This window comes from Maniola hyperantus, chromosome 28, assembly GCF_902806685.2.
Source record: "Maniola hyperantus chromosome 28, iAphHyp1.2, whole genome shotgun sequence".
Taxonomy (NCBI): domain Eukaryota; kingdom Metazoa; phylum Arthropoda; class Insecta; order Lepidoptera; family Nymphalidae; genus Maniola; species Maniola hyperantus.
The window spans coordinates 2,306,792-2,325,684 of record NC_048563.1 but is presented as its reverse complement, the minus strand read 5'-3'; the positions used below and the strand labels follow the sequence as shown (position 1 = coordinate 2,325,684).

Here is an 18,893-nt window from a genome sequence, read left to right as displayed (position 1 = left end):
GTCATTTTGCTTCAAGGTAAGTTTATAATACCTTGAGGCAACATTGGTACTGATTCTGAGCACAGCTAAACTGTAGAGTATTCGCATCCTCTTCTTACTAATGTAACATGAAAAAGACAGACACAGATTGACAGTTTAAAATTTTATTTAGAGCTGTCATACCTTGTGACTTAAGCAGTCAGTCGCGAGCCTATTGTTTAAATCTAAAATTCATGTCCTGCCCTTTTTTATTAAAGGGAATATTATATTAAAGGAAAAAGATGCAGATACTCTAAATTTAGTTTAGAGAAAGACAACAGAATCAGTTAAGGCAAAGTTAGTTATCGTAAATTTAACCTTTTATTAATGTAATAAAGTTTTCTCCTTTTTACACACATAACCTGCACTTAATAACGCTATGGTATTAATTCGCTTGAATTTGAAAACGTATTTTTGAATATTTTTCCGTGTTTTTGACGTATTGTGGCTCATAATTCTGCTAATTTACCTGTGATTCGAACTACTACAACGCTATGGTATTAAATCGCTTGAATTTGAAAACGTATTTTTGAATATTCTTCCGTGTTTTTGACGTATTTTGGCTCATAATTCTGCTAATTTACCTGTGATTCGAACTACTACAACGGTATGGTATTAAATCGCTTGAATTTGAAAACGTATTTTTGAATATCTTTCCGTGTTTTTGATGTATTTTGGCTCATAATTCTGCTAATTTACCTGTAATTCGAACTACTTACATATTTTTATGTTGAATGAATAAAAACGTGTTTTTCATTCATATACAAAATACTTACATATCATAACAAGTACTTTTTCATAATTTATTTTTATTTCTATGTTTTGAAATGAAAAATTTACTTCTATAAAAACCTTTATTTGTTTCAATCATACGACTGCATTGCCTATTGACTTTTGTAATTTTACGAAAAAATACCATTAATTTTTCGATTGCATTAATAACTTTGCCGTGACGATGTTTTTTTTAATTTTTCAAAAAAAAAAAAAAAAGATTTCAAACCGCCTCATTCGACATGCGCTTCACCTTCGCCTTTGTTAAATATCCAAGATTACTCACCAAAAGCGAAACACGCGAATTTCGACGCTAAACTAGCCGTTTTCAAAATTGACAAATCCAAAAGTCTAACAACCAGCCCTTTTAAGATAGACTTGACTAAATGTTTTGAGCTTCGAAAGCTGTCTCTGACTGAGAAATTGCATGATAAATGCACATCTCCCACTAGTATTATTGAGGAGAATTTGACAAAAATTTTTGCAAAACGACGCAGTTCTACCCCTTCTGCGACTAAACCTAGTTCTTCACCAAAAAAGATCAGTGAATTTCGAAAATCTGTCAAAACCGATTCGGAAAATGATGATGCTTTAAATTCGAGGATGATTGAGTGTACCAGGGAATCAGAGGTGTTGTTTAGTTCACCGGAGAATATTTTGATAACCAAAACAGCGCCATCTATGGAGAGGTTTGGTGGACAGTCTGTCGATTTGAGTTCCTCTACTGATGATTGTAGGTCAGTATATGTACTTTAATAGTTATTCGCGGAAAAATGGTTGCGAAAAAATGTATGCGGAATTCCGCGAATGAAAAATACGTGCGGAATTATGTGCCAAAGTGTTAGTGTTGCCAATCGTTACCTTAAGCTGCCTGTCCACTGGTGTGGAGCGGAGCGGAGATGTGTTGAGCAAACCAATCAGATTGTCGGTAAATAACGTGATAATTTTATTCCGTCATCTGACAAAACTCTGATTGGTCAACAATACACATCTCCGCTCCGCTCCGCACCAGCGGACAGCCTTAAACTTAGTCTTAGTATGAAAACTTCAGTTTATTTATTTATTTGAAATAAAATTACTTGTAGGAACTCCTCGCGATACAACATAAGGAGTTCCCCGTCGTACAGTAAAAAGTACTCCCTAATAAACTACGACAGGTTGCCCTCCGCTAACTTTGAGGTCAACCAGTCTGTGCGACGCGACGACAGATACACGACACAAGACGTTTATATTGCTGGGAAGATCGTGCGCAGCGGTGAGAATGTGCACGACGCGATAATTTTGTCGCGCGCAGTCTAAACGCGTTAGTCGCAACTAGGGTTCCGGCCAGTGACAAATATAGTGAAATTCTGCGTTCGGAAAATGCGTGCGGAATTCCAAGAGCGGACTTAGGCTGGCTGTCCACTGGTGCGGAGCGGAGCGGAGATTTAATCCAATTTAATTTAACTAATTTTTTTTTGTAGAGACAAATAGTTACAATGAGAAATATAGATAGTATATATATAAAAACACTTGAACCAAAGCAGTCTCCAATGAGAAATTAATACTTATAATAATAATTATGTCCACAACACACGGGCATAGTACGCATATAAAAAACTAAGCACAGAGTATAAAATCACTAACTAGGTAGGTAAAATGGAACACGGAACACAATAAAATCGATTAAAGTATAAACTATAACTAGGCAGAATTTGATAATACATCCTTAATTTATACCTATGGAGAGAGAGATGAAAAATATCTTTTTTCGGGAATAGATGATTGGCTTGGTTGCAACTTCGTCTTATGAATGTGTTATCATGATCTAGATGATATAGACGTGTTGAGCAAACCAATCAGATTGTCGGTAAATAACGTGATAATTTTATTCCATCATCTGACAAAACTCTGATTGGTCAACAATACACATCTCCGCTCCGCTCCGCACCAGTGGACAGGTAGCCTAATGTGTGCGGAATTCTGCGACCTGAAAAATATGGCCGCGTAGTGCGCGAGGTCCCTACGAGCTGTGAACCCAGCAACACAGACATTCTGTTTATCTTCAGACAAGTTTAGGAGTTTAGTTTGTTGACGCGAGTTGACTGTGCGCGAAAATATCGCCATGTGCACAGACGATAAAGAACTGGTCACACAAACCGCGTGACGGCAGTGTCACCAAAACTGCAAAGACTGATATTTATAATTGTTTCATCACCATCATCAACCCCAATCAACCCATAGCCGGCTCCCTACTAAGTACGGGTATCGACTCGAAATGAGAATGGGTTTGCCATAGTCCAGCACGCCGGCCAAGTGCAAATTAGCAGAGTTCACACCCCTTCGAGAACATTATGGAGAACTCTCAGAAACGCAGGTTTCCTCACGATGTTTTCCTTAACCGTTGAAGCAAGTGATATTTAATTGCTTAAAATACACATAACTTTAGTTAGAGGTGCGTGCCAGGAATCGAAATAATATTATAAATGCGAAAGTGTGTCTGTCTGCCTAGATGATGCCCGCGACTTCGCCCCGTGGATTTAGGTTTTTAAAAATCCCGTGGAAACTCTTTAGTTTTCCGGGATAAAAAGTAGCCTATGTCCTTCAACGGAATGCAAGCTATCTCTGTACCAAATTTCGTCAAAATCGGTTTGAACGGTTGAGCCGTGAAAAGCTAGCATACAGACAGACAGACACACTTTCGCATTTATAATATTAGTATGGAGATTGTTGTACTTTAAACCTGCACCTTTGCAACCCTGCGTACCTGAGAGTTCTCCATAATGTTCTCAAAGGTGTGCAAAATGACAATTTTAGCGTGGCGGACTATGGCCTAAACCCTTGTCATTCCGATAGGAGACCGGTGCTCAGTAGTTGGCCGGTAACAAATTGAACATGATTGTCGTTAAACATGTTTCTTGTAGAGACTTCCACGCCGTTCTTCCGGTATGCGGTGGCTTCCTGCGACTATTTCTGTTATAATAAAATCTCTGCTCTGGTACCTTCCGCGTTGCCGCGATCGCGCGTTGTGTGACCAGTGCTTTAATGTTACAAATTCTTGCTAACGTAATCATTGCTAATATAAACAAGTAAACATAGATAAAAAATGTCGACTGCGTAATTTGGCTATAGCCTATAAGTATCGCAGATTATGCTAGACTTTCTAGATGACTAAGGAAAAATTCGTAGAAAAAGGCTTGTTTACAAAGGAGATTGCCCATTTTCTGAGGAGCTTTGGGCGCCCCCTAATATAATTGTTATGTCACCATGGTTTTAATTTTATTTTGTAGACAAATAATTACCTTTTTATATTCTGCAAACGATTTCCATTTATTCACCCTGGTTATATTTTATGCTGGTTATATTTAATTAATACTTCTACAAAATAAATGGATGTTTACGATTCTAACTATAATTGTAGATATTTTCAATAATAGAGTGACAGAAAAGTCGTAATAAAACTTATAATCGTAAAAAATAACACATTATTTAGTTTTGACACGACGCCACAAAAGAGGGCTTGCTCACGGGCGATCTCCTTTGACAATTTCTAGAAAATTAACTAGCTATAATGCTAAATTAATTAACTAGCTAAAATTTGAGAAAGGACTCGCCATATTTGCTCTAGGACTAGGACTTTACGGACACGATTTCCCTCTCTTAGTTCGGACGCGTTATATTGACTGTTATCAAAGAGCGCGCTGCGCCTCATCTCTACTCCACTCTGCCGGTCTGCGTTGCGCGTTAGTTTTAGCTACTTTAGAAAATAAGTCTGCAAATATGAATTTTATTAGCTATTTAATGTCTCGCAAAGTGCCGTCTTTATTTGTTTGCACAATCTCGAAGGTCGTTTCTTGTTTGATGGTCATATTGTAATAGCTTATAAACAAACATACACACTTCATAAAGGTAGAAAGGCATTGCCTACCCAACCCATTTTATTATGTACGCGTCGATTTCCTCTGTCTGTCTGTCGTGTATGTCAAGGGAATCAAAACCTATAGGATGCTTTCCGTTGACCTTGAATCATGAAATTTGGTATTTCTGGGAAATTTTGGGAAATTTCTGTTTGATGAACGCCTACCTTTATGCCTTATCTCTAACAACCGATTCTTTCAAACTGTACCTACATACTATATATAAATAGAATACTACATATAAAAGGAAAAGGACTGATTTACTGACTGACTGACTGATCTATCAATCCACAGCTCAAACTACTGAACGGATCGAGCTGAAATTTTGCATGCAGGTAGCTATCATGACGTAGGCATCCGCTTAGAAAGGATTTTTGAAAATTCAACCCCTAAGGGTGTGAAACAGGGGTCTGAAATTTGTGTAGTCCACGCGGACGATGTCGCGAGCATAAGCTAGTATAATTATAACGTTTGATGAACCTTTATGCCTTATCTCTAACGATTCTTACAAACTGTACCTACATACTCATTACTCAGTGAGTAATCGGTAACGCGTCTGGCATAACGTCTGTTCGATACATCGACTGATTATATTCGATACGATATCGAATATCGATATTTGTTTGTGTACATACAATTAAAATGTAGATACAAAGTTCGTATTAAATTTCCAAAACTCCTAAATATGGTTTTAAACATTGAAAAAGTTATACTATTGTGCAGTTTCTTCAAAATGTGACTTGAAGTGTTATTGTAAAAAAATCTAAGTTTATACCTAAAAGAAAAAGGTGACTGACTGACTAACTGATCTATCAACGCACAGCTCAAACTACCGGACGGATCGAGCTGAATTTTGGCATGCAGATAGCTATTATGACGTAGACATCCGCTAAGAAAGGATTTTTGAAAATTCCACCCGAAAGGGGGTTAAATAGGGGGTTTAAATTTGTGTAGTCCACGCGGACGAAGTCGCGAGCATAAGCTAGTAAAGAATAAAATGGCTTCTCTACCTAACAACCTTGCATGAGGTTACGTGAGTTCAAATAAAATGTGTTTCAATATGAACAACTATATTCTACTATTGTATTTTTTATAGTATTTTATATTAAGGAAAACATCGTGAGGAAACCTGCATGCCTGAGAGTTCTCCATAATGTTCTCAAAGGTGTGTGAAGTCTGCCAATCCGCACAAGGCCAGCGTGGTAGACTATGGCCAAAACCCTTCTCAGTCTGAGTGGAGACCCGTGCTCTGTAGTGAGCCGGCGATGGGTTGATCATGATGATGATAATGATGATACTGTTGTATAACTAATACGCGACAGGTGAAGATGGCAATCGCGGAGGGAACGCCCCGCACACCCGTACAGCCCCCGCGCTAACTCGGTGCGGGCGAGCGTGGGTGACGTGCGGGTGTGTGAGGCGTCCCCCCGCCTCATATCCTGATTGCCATCTCAACCTGTCGCGGACTGTACCTATTGTTGTTTGTTATGTAAAGGAAAAACTGACATAAACACATTTCCTTCTACAATCAGCTCCTAATTAGGGTTATCGCCCGAGGTTTTTAGGGTTCCGTACAAGAAGGGTGCCAACGGGACCCTATTATTAAGCCACCGTTATCCGTCCGTCTGTCTATCTGTCAGCGGACTGTATCTCACGAACGTTAATAGTTAGTGTTAAAATTTACTGTTCTGTACTCGAAGGTAAACGAGAGATCCGTATAGGAGAACTAGAGTAACCGACATAGCTCAACGGGTTGCGTAGCTGAAGTGGCAATGGGTAGGGCACATAGTTCGTACAACCGATACACGTTGGGGTCCCAAGGTGCTGGAATGGCGACCTCGCACCGGAAGACGCAGTGTTGGAAGACCCCCCACTAGGTGGACGGACGGCATCAGACGAGTCGCAGGGAGCTGCTGGATGTCGGCGGCGCACCGTGGCGTGTGGAAGTCCCTACAAGAGACCTACGTCCAGCAGTGGACGTCTATCGGTTGATGATGATGATGACCGGTTCGGATTCGGATACCTAGCATATTCTTATCATCATCATCATGATCAACCCATCGCCGGCTCACTACAGAGCACGCGGGTCTCCTCTCGGAGTGAGAAGGGTTTTGGCCATAGTCTACCACGCTGGCCATGTGCGGATTGGTTGACTTCACGCACCTTTGAGAACATTATGAAGAACTCTCAGGCATGCAGGTTTCCTCACGATGTTTTCCTTCACCGTTAAAGCAAGTGATATTTAATTAATTGAAACGCACATACTCCGAAAAGTCAGACCCGGGATCCGAACCCCTGACCTCCGATTAGAAGGCGGACGTCCTAACCACTAGGTTATCACAGCTTCCTATTAATTCAAGTTAAATCCGTTTAAGAGGTTGAATGCACTCGATATTTATAGGTTCAGGTACCTAACGAGAATGATAGTAAGCATATGCATATGTTTATTTACGAAATACACTACGCATGCATTTTCCTACTTGCTGGAAGGTGATTCACTTTTACTGACATGCAAAATTGATACTTAAGAATGCAATGGTTCAAACGCACTTACGTAGCGCTGCGCGACGCGGCAGCGGCGCCTTGCTCCATAGAAACTCATATCAGTACCCATATTATAAATGTGAAAGTGTGTTTGTTTGTTGGTTTGTCCTTCAATCACGTCGCAACAGAGCAACGGGTCAACATGATTTTTTGCATGGGTATAGATAAAGACCTGGAGAGTGATATAGGCAATGGCATAGGCTACGCCGGGGCAGCTAGTTATAAATAAAAAAAACCGGCCAAGTGTGAGTCAAGCTCGCGCAATGAGGGTTCCGTACTACATTCGTATTTTTTCGACATTTTGCAAGATAATTGAAAAACTATGATGCATAAAGATAAATAAAAATCTGTTTTAGAATGTACAGGTGATGATCTTTCATATGATACCCCACTTGATATAGTCACTCACTTCGAAAGTTGAAAATACTAATTATTAGTTCATGACCACAATTTAATTTTTTGATTCTAAACTAACCCTAAATTCGCTGTTTTCAGATTTTTCCCCAAATGTCAGCTATAAAACCTACCTACCTGCCAAATTTCATGATTCTAGGTCAACGGGAAGTACTCTTTAGGTTTCTTGACAGACAGACGGACAGACAGACACACAGACAGACTACAAAGTGATCCTATAAGGGTTCCGTTTTTCCTATTGAGGTACTGAACCCTAAAAACTAATTAAATCGATCAAATAACAAAAAAGTTATAAGCATTTAAATATTTCTGATTAGACAGAGATAGCGATATAGCATTTTGACGTCACACCTTACTAATGCCATAGTAGCTTCGTGCGGTTTCGTACAAATTTTCGTATTGCGAGAAAGGGATAGAAGACCCTCCCACACCAAAATTAAAATGCCTGTAACTTTGTAAATATTTGTTGGATTTTAATATTTTTTCAGCGTAGGTACGTCATTATTTTTATCCTAGTTTATAATGATGTAATAATATTTTTAAAATTCAAAAGTAGGAAAATGCCCAATTATGTTCAACATCATTTCTGAGTTACTTCCAAATGTCATGTCTCACATTTCTGAGATACGGCAAATTAATAGTAGGTAAGTCTTTGACACAAATCAGCATTATAAATTAAGCAAACATTAGTTAAGTCTGTGAGGAGTTTGTTATCTTATCTGGCCTATATTTTCCCGCTGATTAGCGAGCTATCACAAATTTTTCCGCACCTGATGAGGTGAAAAGTGTCAAGGCTCAGCACACATTGCCGCGAAGACGGGAAAAGCGAAGTCAGTCAGTCAGTCAATATATTTAGATTTAGTAAACGAATTATTTTTTCGTGAACACTTTTTTTTGGTGATGTTGACGAATTCATGGTTTTCGGATTTTTTTCTTTACTTGTCCTATAAGACCTGTCTTTCATGATTCTAGATCAACGGGAAGTACCCTATAGGTTTTGATTCTCTTTTCTTGACAGACACGACAGACAACGAAGTGATCCTATAAGGGTTCCTTTATTCCTTTTGATATACGGAACCCTAAAAAGCGGTCAAGCGGGAGTCGGACTCGCTCCCGAAAGGTTCCGTCAAGTTGTAATAGTAGATTATTCAACACGGGGGTAATGTAATGTCTTATGTGACGGGCGCTTAGAGTAACTCCCGAGCGTAACCAGTAACCACCGCGTTGCATCTAGAACCCTGAGTGGTTCCTTTTTTTAGCGTTCCGTACCTCAAAAGGAAAAACGGAACCCTTATAGAATCACTTTGTTGTCTGTCTGTCTGTCTGTCCGTATCTGTCTGTCAAGAAACCTACAGGGTAAAAATCTGAAAACCGTGAATTTAGGGTTAGATCAGACAAAAAAAAAAATATTGTGGTCATGAACTAATAATTAGTATTTTCAATTTTGGAAGTAAGATAACTATATCAAGTGGGGTATCATATGAAAGGTCTTCACCTGTGCATTCTAAAACAGATTTTTATTTATTTTTATGCATCATAGTTTTTGAATTATCGTGCAAAATGTTGCAAAATACGACTGTACTACAGAACCCTCAGTACGCGAGTCTGACTCGCACTTGGCCGGTTTTCTTTGAGATACGGAACCCTAAAAATAACTGTACAATGATAATAATACTATCAGTGAGGTGTTAGTTATGGAAATACAGAACAATTTAGTTTCTATAGTGGTTTTATGATAAGTGATAACGTTGTGATAAACGAACAGTGTGTGGACTGTTTTACAAATGCGATTAAAAACGTAAATTTGTTTTGCGTTAAAGCTTTTGTGAATTTATAAAAATTACTAGCTGATGCCCGCGACTTCGTCCTCGTGGATTTACGTTTTTTAAAATCCCTCGGGAGCTCTTTGATTTTCTGGGATAAAAAGTAGCTTATGTGTTAATCCATGGTATACTGTATCACCATTTCAAATATCAGCCAAATCCGTCCAATAGTTTTTCCGTGATTGAGTAACAAACATCCAAACATCCACACTTTCACATTAATAATATTATTAGGATTAGGATTAGAATTACGATTAAAACTTACACTTGAAAAAAAGATTCCGACGAATTGGGAACCTCCTCCTTTTTTGAAGTCTGTTAAAACAAAATATGTTGGTCCAAACATGACTACTCTATACTCTGATTTTTAATTCGGTGGAATTCTGATGTTGTCATTTTTATACACCAGGGGAGTTATTTGTATGAAAAACAGTGTGACCACCACCTGAAGTTCGATTTTACCCCAAATTACATTAAATCCCTATCAATATAAAAAGCTATAAGACTAAAGCTAAAGACTGCTTCGCACTAAAATAGCGTGCAATCTTTAACAGTGTAAAGTGGAAACTGGCAGCAATGGGATCGGTTGATTTGAGGATGTAATCTTGACTTATAATATGTTGAACATTTCTAAGTTTATTATTGGTTCCTTTTAATTTTAATCATCTTGATGTGCCTAATAGTACACCCTTAGATTATGATTCAGAATTTTTTAAGAAATTATTTCGCAAAAACCTTGTTGTTGAAAACAACAAAAAATCGGCCAAATCGGTTGATTTGTTCTCAATCTCATATGCGGCAATATTGATTTATGTAGGTAGTTAAATTTAAAAACCTATGTACAATATTTAAAGTTTTCTTCTTTGTGGGAATTGATTTATCTCTGGTAACATCAAGAAACGTCAGAATTCCACGGAATTAAAAATCAGACTATAGACTTCCGGCGTTTTAAAATTAGATGCCCGCGACTTTGTACGCGTGGATTTACGTTTTTCAAAATCCCGCGGGAACTCTTTGATTTTCGGCATAAAAAGTAGCTTATGTCACTCTACAGATCATTAACTATACCCATATAAAAAATCACGTCGATCTGTTGCTCCGTTGAACCGAAACCGTCGACGTGATTGAAGGACAAGCCAACAAACCATCAAACCAATAAACCAACAAACAAACACACTTTCGTATTTATAATATGGGTACTGATTATGAATTATGAATGACCCAAAAGACACAACATAGAAATAATAATTATTATTTCTATGAGGCTTTGGCGGTACTAGATATATTCGTTTATAAAATTTCAATGATTAATTAGACAACGGTTAAAAGAAAAATAACAAATAAAAATGAATTTAGTAAAAATACCATAAAATTTTCACTTTCTACAATTGAAAGAACTCGAAGATTTTTTATTAGAGATTTTTACAAAGTTTTTTTAATAAAAAATAATAAAGTGTGCGTAAAGTTCTTTGACTTAACAATAAATAATAATATTTACAAAGAAAGCAAATCGAAATGCTATTAGACAAGATGGACCAAGAAGCAGATATGATCTCCAAAATGAAAGACAAGAATAGAAGACGCTCCAGCATCTTCTCCCTTCTAAAACGCCAGAAGAAGATCTCGAGACAGTATTCCGAACCGGGCGCGTTTCCATTGAACAGGAAATATTCCGTCGACTCGGCCATACTGACGCGTTTTAAGGAGTCTGACGTGGAATTAGCTAATGGGAACGCGGAGAGCGTTTCTGACTTGTCACACTGCAATGGAGGTTAGTTTACTGAATTATGGTTATTATTGTACCTACTAAGATATTGTTAATGCTGTTCAATGTATGTAGCTAAGGCGAATTTCTATTGGATATAGTCGGACTGTAGTTCAGTCAGACCGAATGGTAACAGACATGGCATAACATTTACCAAGTTTAGTGTTAGGTTGTGTAAAACCTCCGAGAACGCTTTTGTGTTTTTATCTTGTAATTCAAACTCGTGGTTTTGAAAAGCGGTTTGCAAAAAGGAAGTAAAATATGAGTGGGAAATTAAACACGAAATTAACCTCTGTTTTGGCGTTGAACTAAAACCGCCAGAAAGTCTCGAGACAGTATTCCGGACCGGGAGCGTTTCTGACTTGTCACACTGCAATGGAGGTTAGTTTACTGAATTATGGTTATCTAAATATATAAAAGGAAAAGGTGAATGACTGACTGACTGGACTGATTGATCTATCAATGCACAGCTCCAACTACTGGACGGATCGGGCTGAAATTTGGCATGCAGATAGCTATTATGACTTGCTAAGAAAAGATTTTTGAAAATTTTACCCCTGAAGGGGTAAAATAGGAGTTTGAAATTTGTGTAGTCCACGCGGACGAAGTCTTGGGCGTGCTAGCCATATCCTAAAACCCTTTTTTAAAGCACTATTATACTCATTTTACCTACCTCTGGGTACATATTTTATTTTAGTAATTATTAACTAGTTTTATAATGCTTCCTTTTTACTCTGCTTGTGTGAGCTCAATGTAAAATAGAGAAGCAGGAACTGGTTCATTGACTCATTTACATGACACAACTGAACTACGTACATTACTATCATCTTAAATATAGTACATAATATATAATTATTTTATGATTTGACAATAGCTAAAGGTATGATTCCGAACCACGCTGCACGCAGCACCGCTGCCGCAACAGTGCTGACAGTGGTGTCAACACTGTGCAGCGTGGTTCGGAATCATACCCTAATGTTAAAACGTGTTGTTTAATTAAAAATTCGACAATAAGTATATACAGTACATACACTATATGCAAATATTTTTCACGAACTCTACTGTTTATTCTAACCACATCACATAACCGTTTATAGTAGGTACCTACCTACTACCTACACTAATGTTACGTACTTGTACATATTTACCGATCTTATCTCATGTATTGAGGTGCCTTTTAGCGTATCTTTAGTGTACTTTAATTGTTTACGCGTCATACTAGGGTGACCATGGTGTTGTAAAATGTAGGACTTACCTAAAATTGGGTGGTCTTACTCCGACTTCAACATACATGTAAAACAAGAAAGTTCTTTTCTTTATTGTGGCTTTGGAAATCGAGATTTTGAAAAGAATAAATTTTTCATGATAATTTCATAGCTTTATTTGCTTCGGTATAGCAGTAGGGACTCAAAGCAGTGCAGCCATTGGTTCCTTTTATTTTCTGTACCAGTTTCAATTGTATGATAAGGTACTCAAGGCAGGTTGTTTCGTCCGCGGTTCTTGGAGCTAGATAAATCCAAAATAAAACCTAACTGTTGTAAAGTAGGTGTAAGAATTACCTTGTGAAGTGTCCGTTTCTTCGCCGATGAACGTCGGGCCCGATTCTTGCTTGATTCACTTTGCACATCACCTTTTGTTTAGTGGTGGACGTAATGTGATGGAATGTGGTATTATGCCGAAATATAGCCGAAATAATTAAAAACTATGCCGAGATGTGGCGGCGAGCAGCAGCCCCTCCAACCGAAAAAGAGGTGAATGCTTGGCAGTGACATTGTCATGTGTCAGAAAATAAACGAAAACTTCCATTTGACGTTTGGAGTTGCCATTTAACTATTAATTACCAAACAGCGGGCTTTGTAGCTATCAATGTCACAGTAATTTTGTAAACTTAATTGAACATGATTTTTGTTTGAAATAGCTCTTCTGTAGGTACTAACTCTATAGGTAGAAACTTCAGTGGCAGCTATATTCTACTAGCGGATACCCGGCGTGTGCTACTACGCTAAAAGAGAAATAAATAAAACTAGTAAAACCATCTTCTCAGTATTGCATTTTTAATGAAACCGGTTTGGGGCAGATCGACTGGAGCGTTTCAAAGTCTATAACGGACACAGGTAGAAACATTTTTTGTGTATTGCAAATTATCAGAACAATACTTTTCAACCAGGGGAGTTAATATGGGCACCCTACTAATATTATTGAGTATCTAAGCACTACTGTTAACATAACACAAACATAAGAGATTTACGATAATTATTTATTAATAGATCATAAATAAATCACAATAATGTAATAGACAATAATGTAAGATTGTGTTATATCCCTTATATCCCTTATATGTCTAATACTTAAACTTATATGTACTTGAAATGTAAACATATTTGTATTTAATCAAGTATTGATTTTGATACTATATATGGTTGATTTACCACTAGAAAATACTATGGTATCATAGGTGAAGAGTTGATGGAATTTTTTGGGAGGGAGCTTGATGAAAGCTGAAAGTTTGTAATATAGTTTGTAGGATAGTTCTAATACGTTGCCTGAGTACGAAGCTGAGATCTATAGAGCGCACTTTGACTTTGCTCAGACTTAAGATTGGGTTAAAACGAGACAGATTTATGTGAGAGATATACATCTGTCTCGTTTTAACTCTGAGTCTAAGCAAAGTCCGAGTGTGCTTTATAGATCTCACCCTGAGTACGGCAAACTAATCACAATAAATTATTGGTTTTTCTACGGAAACAAACCCGATATTTCGACTCAAACACTACTGCGACATACAGACTGGTGGTTCCACAATGCCATATACAGTACGCGGCCGGAACTAATGTACCTTTAGAACCTTTAAAAGGAGATAACAGATTTGTAGAGCGTTGTCTCTGTCGTTGAGACTGACAAAACGTCATATAGGTATGAGCGACAGAGACAACGCTCTACAAAGCCGAAATGTCATTCTAAAGGCCGCTTACTGTACGTTAATTTGTGATACTTATCTTGCCAATAGCACTTTTAAATTTATTTTGGGGTAAACGAGAACTGGTAGCACGTTCAAATAAATGTATAATGTGAATGTCTTAGATTTATTTATTTATTTATGCAATTATTTATTTATTAAATTAAAATTAAATTAAATTTATTGGATATTATTACATATTAAATTACATATAAGGAACACAAAAAAATACTTATAATATAGATAAAAAACAAGTAATAATTAAGTAGACCTAGGTCTAGTAGACGTATGATGTAAATGCAATTTTCACTTTGGGATATGGAATTGACAGGTGTTAAAAAACGTTTAGGTGTCATAAACATTTGAACTCGCTAATGTACCGCAAATGTACGTCACAATGTTTCAGGGGATGTAGAGGTATGAGTGTAGAGTAGGCGATGCTAGGTTCGATATTAGGTGATAATTCAAACGTCCACTCGGTGGCTAGCCCTCTTTATTACTACTTTTTACATCTGGTACATACACCCACTACAATTAGAATTCATTACTAACTTTCCACTGTTTCAAGCACCTCTTAAAAATTACCCACCGCCTTCCTGACTATTTTCATTAAGTGATATTTAATCATCAATGGTCTTATAAGGAGTGACACGGACAACCTTTACACCTCTGTAAAGGTTGCCAGTTGTATATTAATAAATATATATTAATAATGTATATTTGCGGAGACTTTAATGTAAATATTTTGGAAAGTAGCCCTTTAAATGGCAAATTATTAAATCTTTTCAAATCCTACAACCTATCCAACATGTTTATGGAGCCTACAAGAATAACTGTAACTAGCGCCACATGTATAGACAATATTTTTACAAATATAAATCCAATTACTAAAACCATAATTAGCAAATTGGATTCGGATCATTGTGGACAGTTGATCCAGTTTGAAAATTTGAAGAAAAAAAATTCTAAACGTAGAATAACCTTTGTACCAGTAACGTCTGACCGAATTGAGAATATGAGACTAAGCCTTATAAAACACCTTCCATTTTTGTCAAATGGGTTTAGTCCTGATGAAATGTATAATACATTTTTTAATATATTCAATACTATATTTAACTCAATATTCACCAGTAAATCGGTCTTGACTACTGATGCAAAAGTTTTTAGTGAATGGGCAACAGTAGAACTACATAAAAGTAGACAAAAACTATATGAATTGTATGCGGAGCGACAATATGATACTGGTGACGAATTCAAGCAGTACGTTCAACTGTTTTCCAAAAAGTTTAAGAGAGATTGCATTGCAGCCAAGTCAAAATATATCCAGGCAAAAATTAAAAACAGCTCCAATGTAGTAAAAACTACCTGGAAAATAGTTAACGAAGAAACAGGAAGAGTGACACATAAAACTTGTAATTTTGAACTAAAATATCATGACAAGTTGATTACGTCAGACCCCGAGGTTGCAACCGTTTTCGAGACCTTCTTTACAGATATTCCTGTTTCTACTACAAAATCATTGAACTCTTCAGCAGCCGCCGCTCTCTCACTATTGGAGGATAACGTGCCTGAATGTAATAAAATGTTTGAATTCAGTCACGTTAGTTGCTCTGACGTTATCAAAGCTTTTAAATTAATTAATAATAAGAAAACAAATGATCTGTGGGGCATTTCCGTTAACGTTGTGAAATCATTAATTGATATTGTTGCACCCGAGTTAGCATTAATATTCAATAATTGTGTTGACTGTGGTGAGTTTCCAGACTTAATGAAACATAGTAAAATAATTCCATTATTTAAATCAGGTAGTACTAGTGACCCCACTAACTTCAGACCGATATCTGTACTACCCACTTTTAGTAAAATCTTTGAAAAAATAATTTTAACTCAACTGCTTAATTTTTTCAACATTAATGATTTATTTCACACCAAACAGTTTGGTTTTACACGGGGTCGCTCAACAACCGATGCTGGTGTTGAGTTAATACTAAATATATTTGAAGCCTGGGAGGAATCACGTGATGCGCTTGGCGTTTTATGTGATTTATCCAAGGCTTTCGACTGCGTTGATCATGAAACATTGGTCGCGAAATTGCACCATTATGGAATTAGGGGTGCAGCATTGGAATTGATGAGTTCTTACCTAAATGATAGAATACAAAGGGTAGACGTGAATGGAAAGCGATCTCCCGGATCCGTTGTAAAAATGGGGGTGCCACAAGGTTCCATCTTAGGACCTTTTCTGTTCCTTATTTACATCAATGACCTTCCTTACCTCGCTAAGGACAATTACGGGATAGTCTTGTTTGCTGATGATACATCACTTTTATTTAAAATCAATCGATACTTAACAACTTTTGATGAAGTAAACAATTCTCTCACCAAGTTAGTACAGTGGTTCGAAGCTAATAACCTGCTTCTCAACGGGAAAAAGACAAAGTGTATTAAATTCACTTTACCAAATGTTAAGCAGGTGAAAACCACTGTGCAACTTAATAATGAGGAATTAGATTTAGTGGATACCGCTATTTTTCTTGGAATAACGTTAGATGCAAAACTTCAATGGGGCTCTCATATAAATAACTTATCGAACAGACTTAGTTCTGCCGCATATGCGGTAAAAAAGATTCGCCAGTTGACAGACATAGAAACTGCGAGACTAGTATATTTTAGTTACTTTCACAGCATTATGTCATATGGTATATTATTATGGGGTAATGCTGCTGATATTAATTCTATTTTTGTGCTGCAGAAAAGGGCTGTTCGAGCCATATACAGTATGGGGCCACGAGAGTCGCTGAGAACTAAATTTAGGGAAGTTAAAATTATGACAGTGCATAATCAATATATTTTTGAAAATTTACTGTACGTACATAAAAACATAAATAAATTTAAAAAAAAAAGTGACTGTCATAATATAAATACTAGAAATAAAAATAAACTTGTAATTCCCGCCTCTAGGCTCAGTAAAGTTAGCAATTCATTTGCTCGTAATTCCATACGTTTCTATAATAAGCTTCCAGAAGACATATTGGAGATGTCTCTCAACAAGTTCAAAGTTTTCATAAAACGTAAACTAATTGAAAAATCCTATTACAATGTAAAGGATTATTTAAATGATAAGCAAGCTTGGGAATGAGTTGCTTAACGACTTTGTGATAGTTCTAATAAGTTTCAATAAATTTGTAAAGTGGTGATAATAAAAAGAATACCCGGCTGAGTTTGTTGTGGGCTCTTCTCAGACCTGGGCGCGTTTGGAACCCTCGTAGCTTTAGTTTTAAGTTTGCGTTATAATTATCACCACTATATTATCTTACAAATCTAACACTATACCAGACAATCAATAAGAGTAATTTATTACCTATTTTGAATAAATCATTTGACTTTGACTCATTTGACTTTGACTTTGACTAACCATGTGAACATAACATTATGTACAGTACACGGCAGAATATAGATAGATAGATAGAAATACTTTATTGCACACAAAAAATATTACATAACATGACAAAGAAACTAAAACTAAAAAAATAATTGTATGCAAAGGCGGCCTTATTGCTCACAGCAATCTCTACCAGGCAACAATAACAGGAATATAACAATTACAGGAATATCATGTACATCGGCCTTTAGAATGACATCTCGGCTTTGTAGCGCGTTGTCTCTGTCACTCATACCTATATGACGTTTTGCCGGTCTCAACGACAGAAGCAACGCTTTACAAATCTGCTATCTCTTCCCACAGCCTTCCTAAAGGTCGATGTACATAATTTTCTGCCGACATTATTTTCATTTAAGTAAAGAGTCGACTTATATGCTAGGACTACAGAATTTCTGGGAATAATAGAAATGGTACCATGTATATTTTACTATTTAATACCGGCAATTCATATCGCCGATTTCAAAGCACACTGATAATGAACACTGATGTTTCACTAGACATCTGCGTGGCGAGATGCTCGCAGTACAAGTACCACTTCTATACTTATACTGAATTTTGTTGGCCAGGAGTAAAATGTTCTATCCTTTTCGTACTGTAGTAAAAAAGAGATGAACAGTTTTATTTTTGGTTCGCTCGAATCTGTGCTAAGAATCGCAAGACGTAGAATATCATTATAAAACTAAGTAGATCGCTACGTACCCCATAGAGTAAGTCCTGTAGCAACGCTAATAGCACTTGTCCCACCCCTTCTTCTATAGAGTTAGCGGGCGCGGCGTCAGACACGGACAGCGAAGGCTCTAGGCCGGGCATGCCAGACAGCCAGATCACGGACCCTGGCAGTAGGAAGAGGGACATTCTTGCCAGGATACAAAGCTTCTACGCTGAAGACCCAGATACTGAGATTGGCGTGGTGAGTTCTTCTTACAGAGTATTTTGTGTGTATGTGTGTGTGTGTGTGTGTGTGTTTGTGTGTGTGTGTGTGTGTGAGAGAGAGAGAGATAGAGAGAGAACACCAGGGTCAGTATGCCAGACAGCCAGATCACGGACCCTGGCAGCAGGAAGAGGGAAATTCTTGCCAGGATTCTACGTTGAAGACCCAGATACTGAGATTGGCATGGTGAGTTCTTATTATAGAGTACTAGCTGATGCCCGCGACTTTGCCCGCGTGGATTTAGTCCCGTTAGTTTTTAAAAATCCCGTGGGAACTCATTGATTTTCCAGTATAAAAAGTAGCCTATGTCGTTAAGGCCCTGGGATACAAGCT

General features: G+C 37.3%; 1 protein-coding gene across 5 annotated transcripts in view; it reads left to right on the top strand.

The window, feature by feature from the left end:
• LOC117995089 (oxysterol-binding protein-related protein 8-like) overlaps window positions 1–18,893 on the top strand; it is an 83,340-nt gene that overhangs the window by 16,101 nt on the left and 48,346 nt on the right. For 4 of the 5 annotated variants that reach the window (XR_011238379.1, XM_069508349.1, XM_069508348.1 and 1 more), the window contains exons 10-12: window positions 1,010–1,526; window positions 1,875–2,044; window positions 18,388–18,539. Coding sequence is in view for 4 of the 5 variants with exons in the window: in XM_069508349.1 (XP_069364450.1) it covers window positions 1,010–1,526; window positions 1,875–2,044; window positions 18,388–18,539 (839 nt within the window). In the remaining variant the exon portion in view is untranslated. The remainder of the gene's footprint in view (window positions 1–1,009; window positions 1,527–1,874; window positions 2,045–18,387; window positions 18,540–18,893) is intronic. The other variant, XM_069508350.1, reaches the window with a different exon arrangement.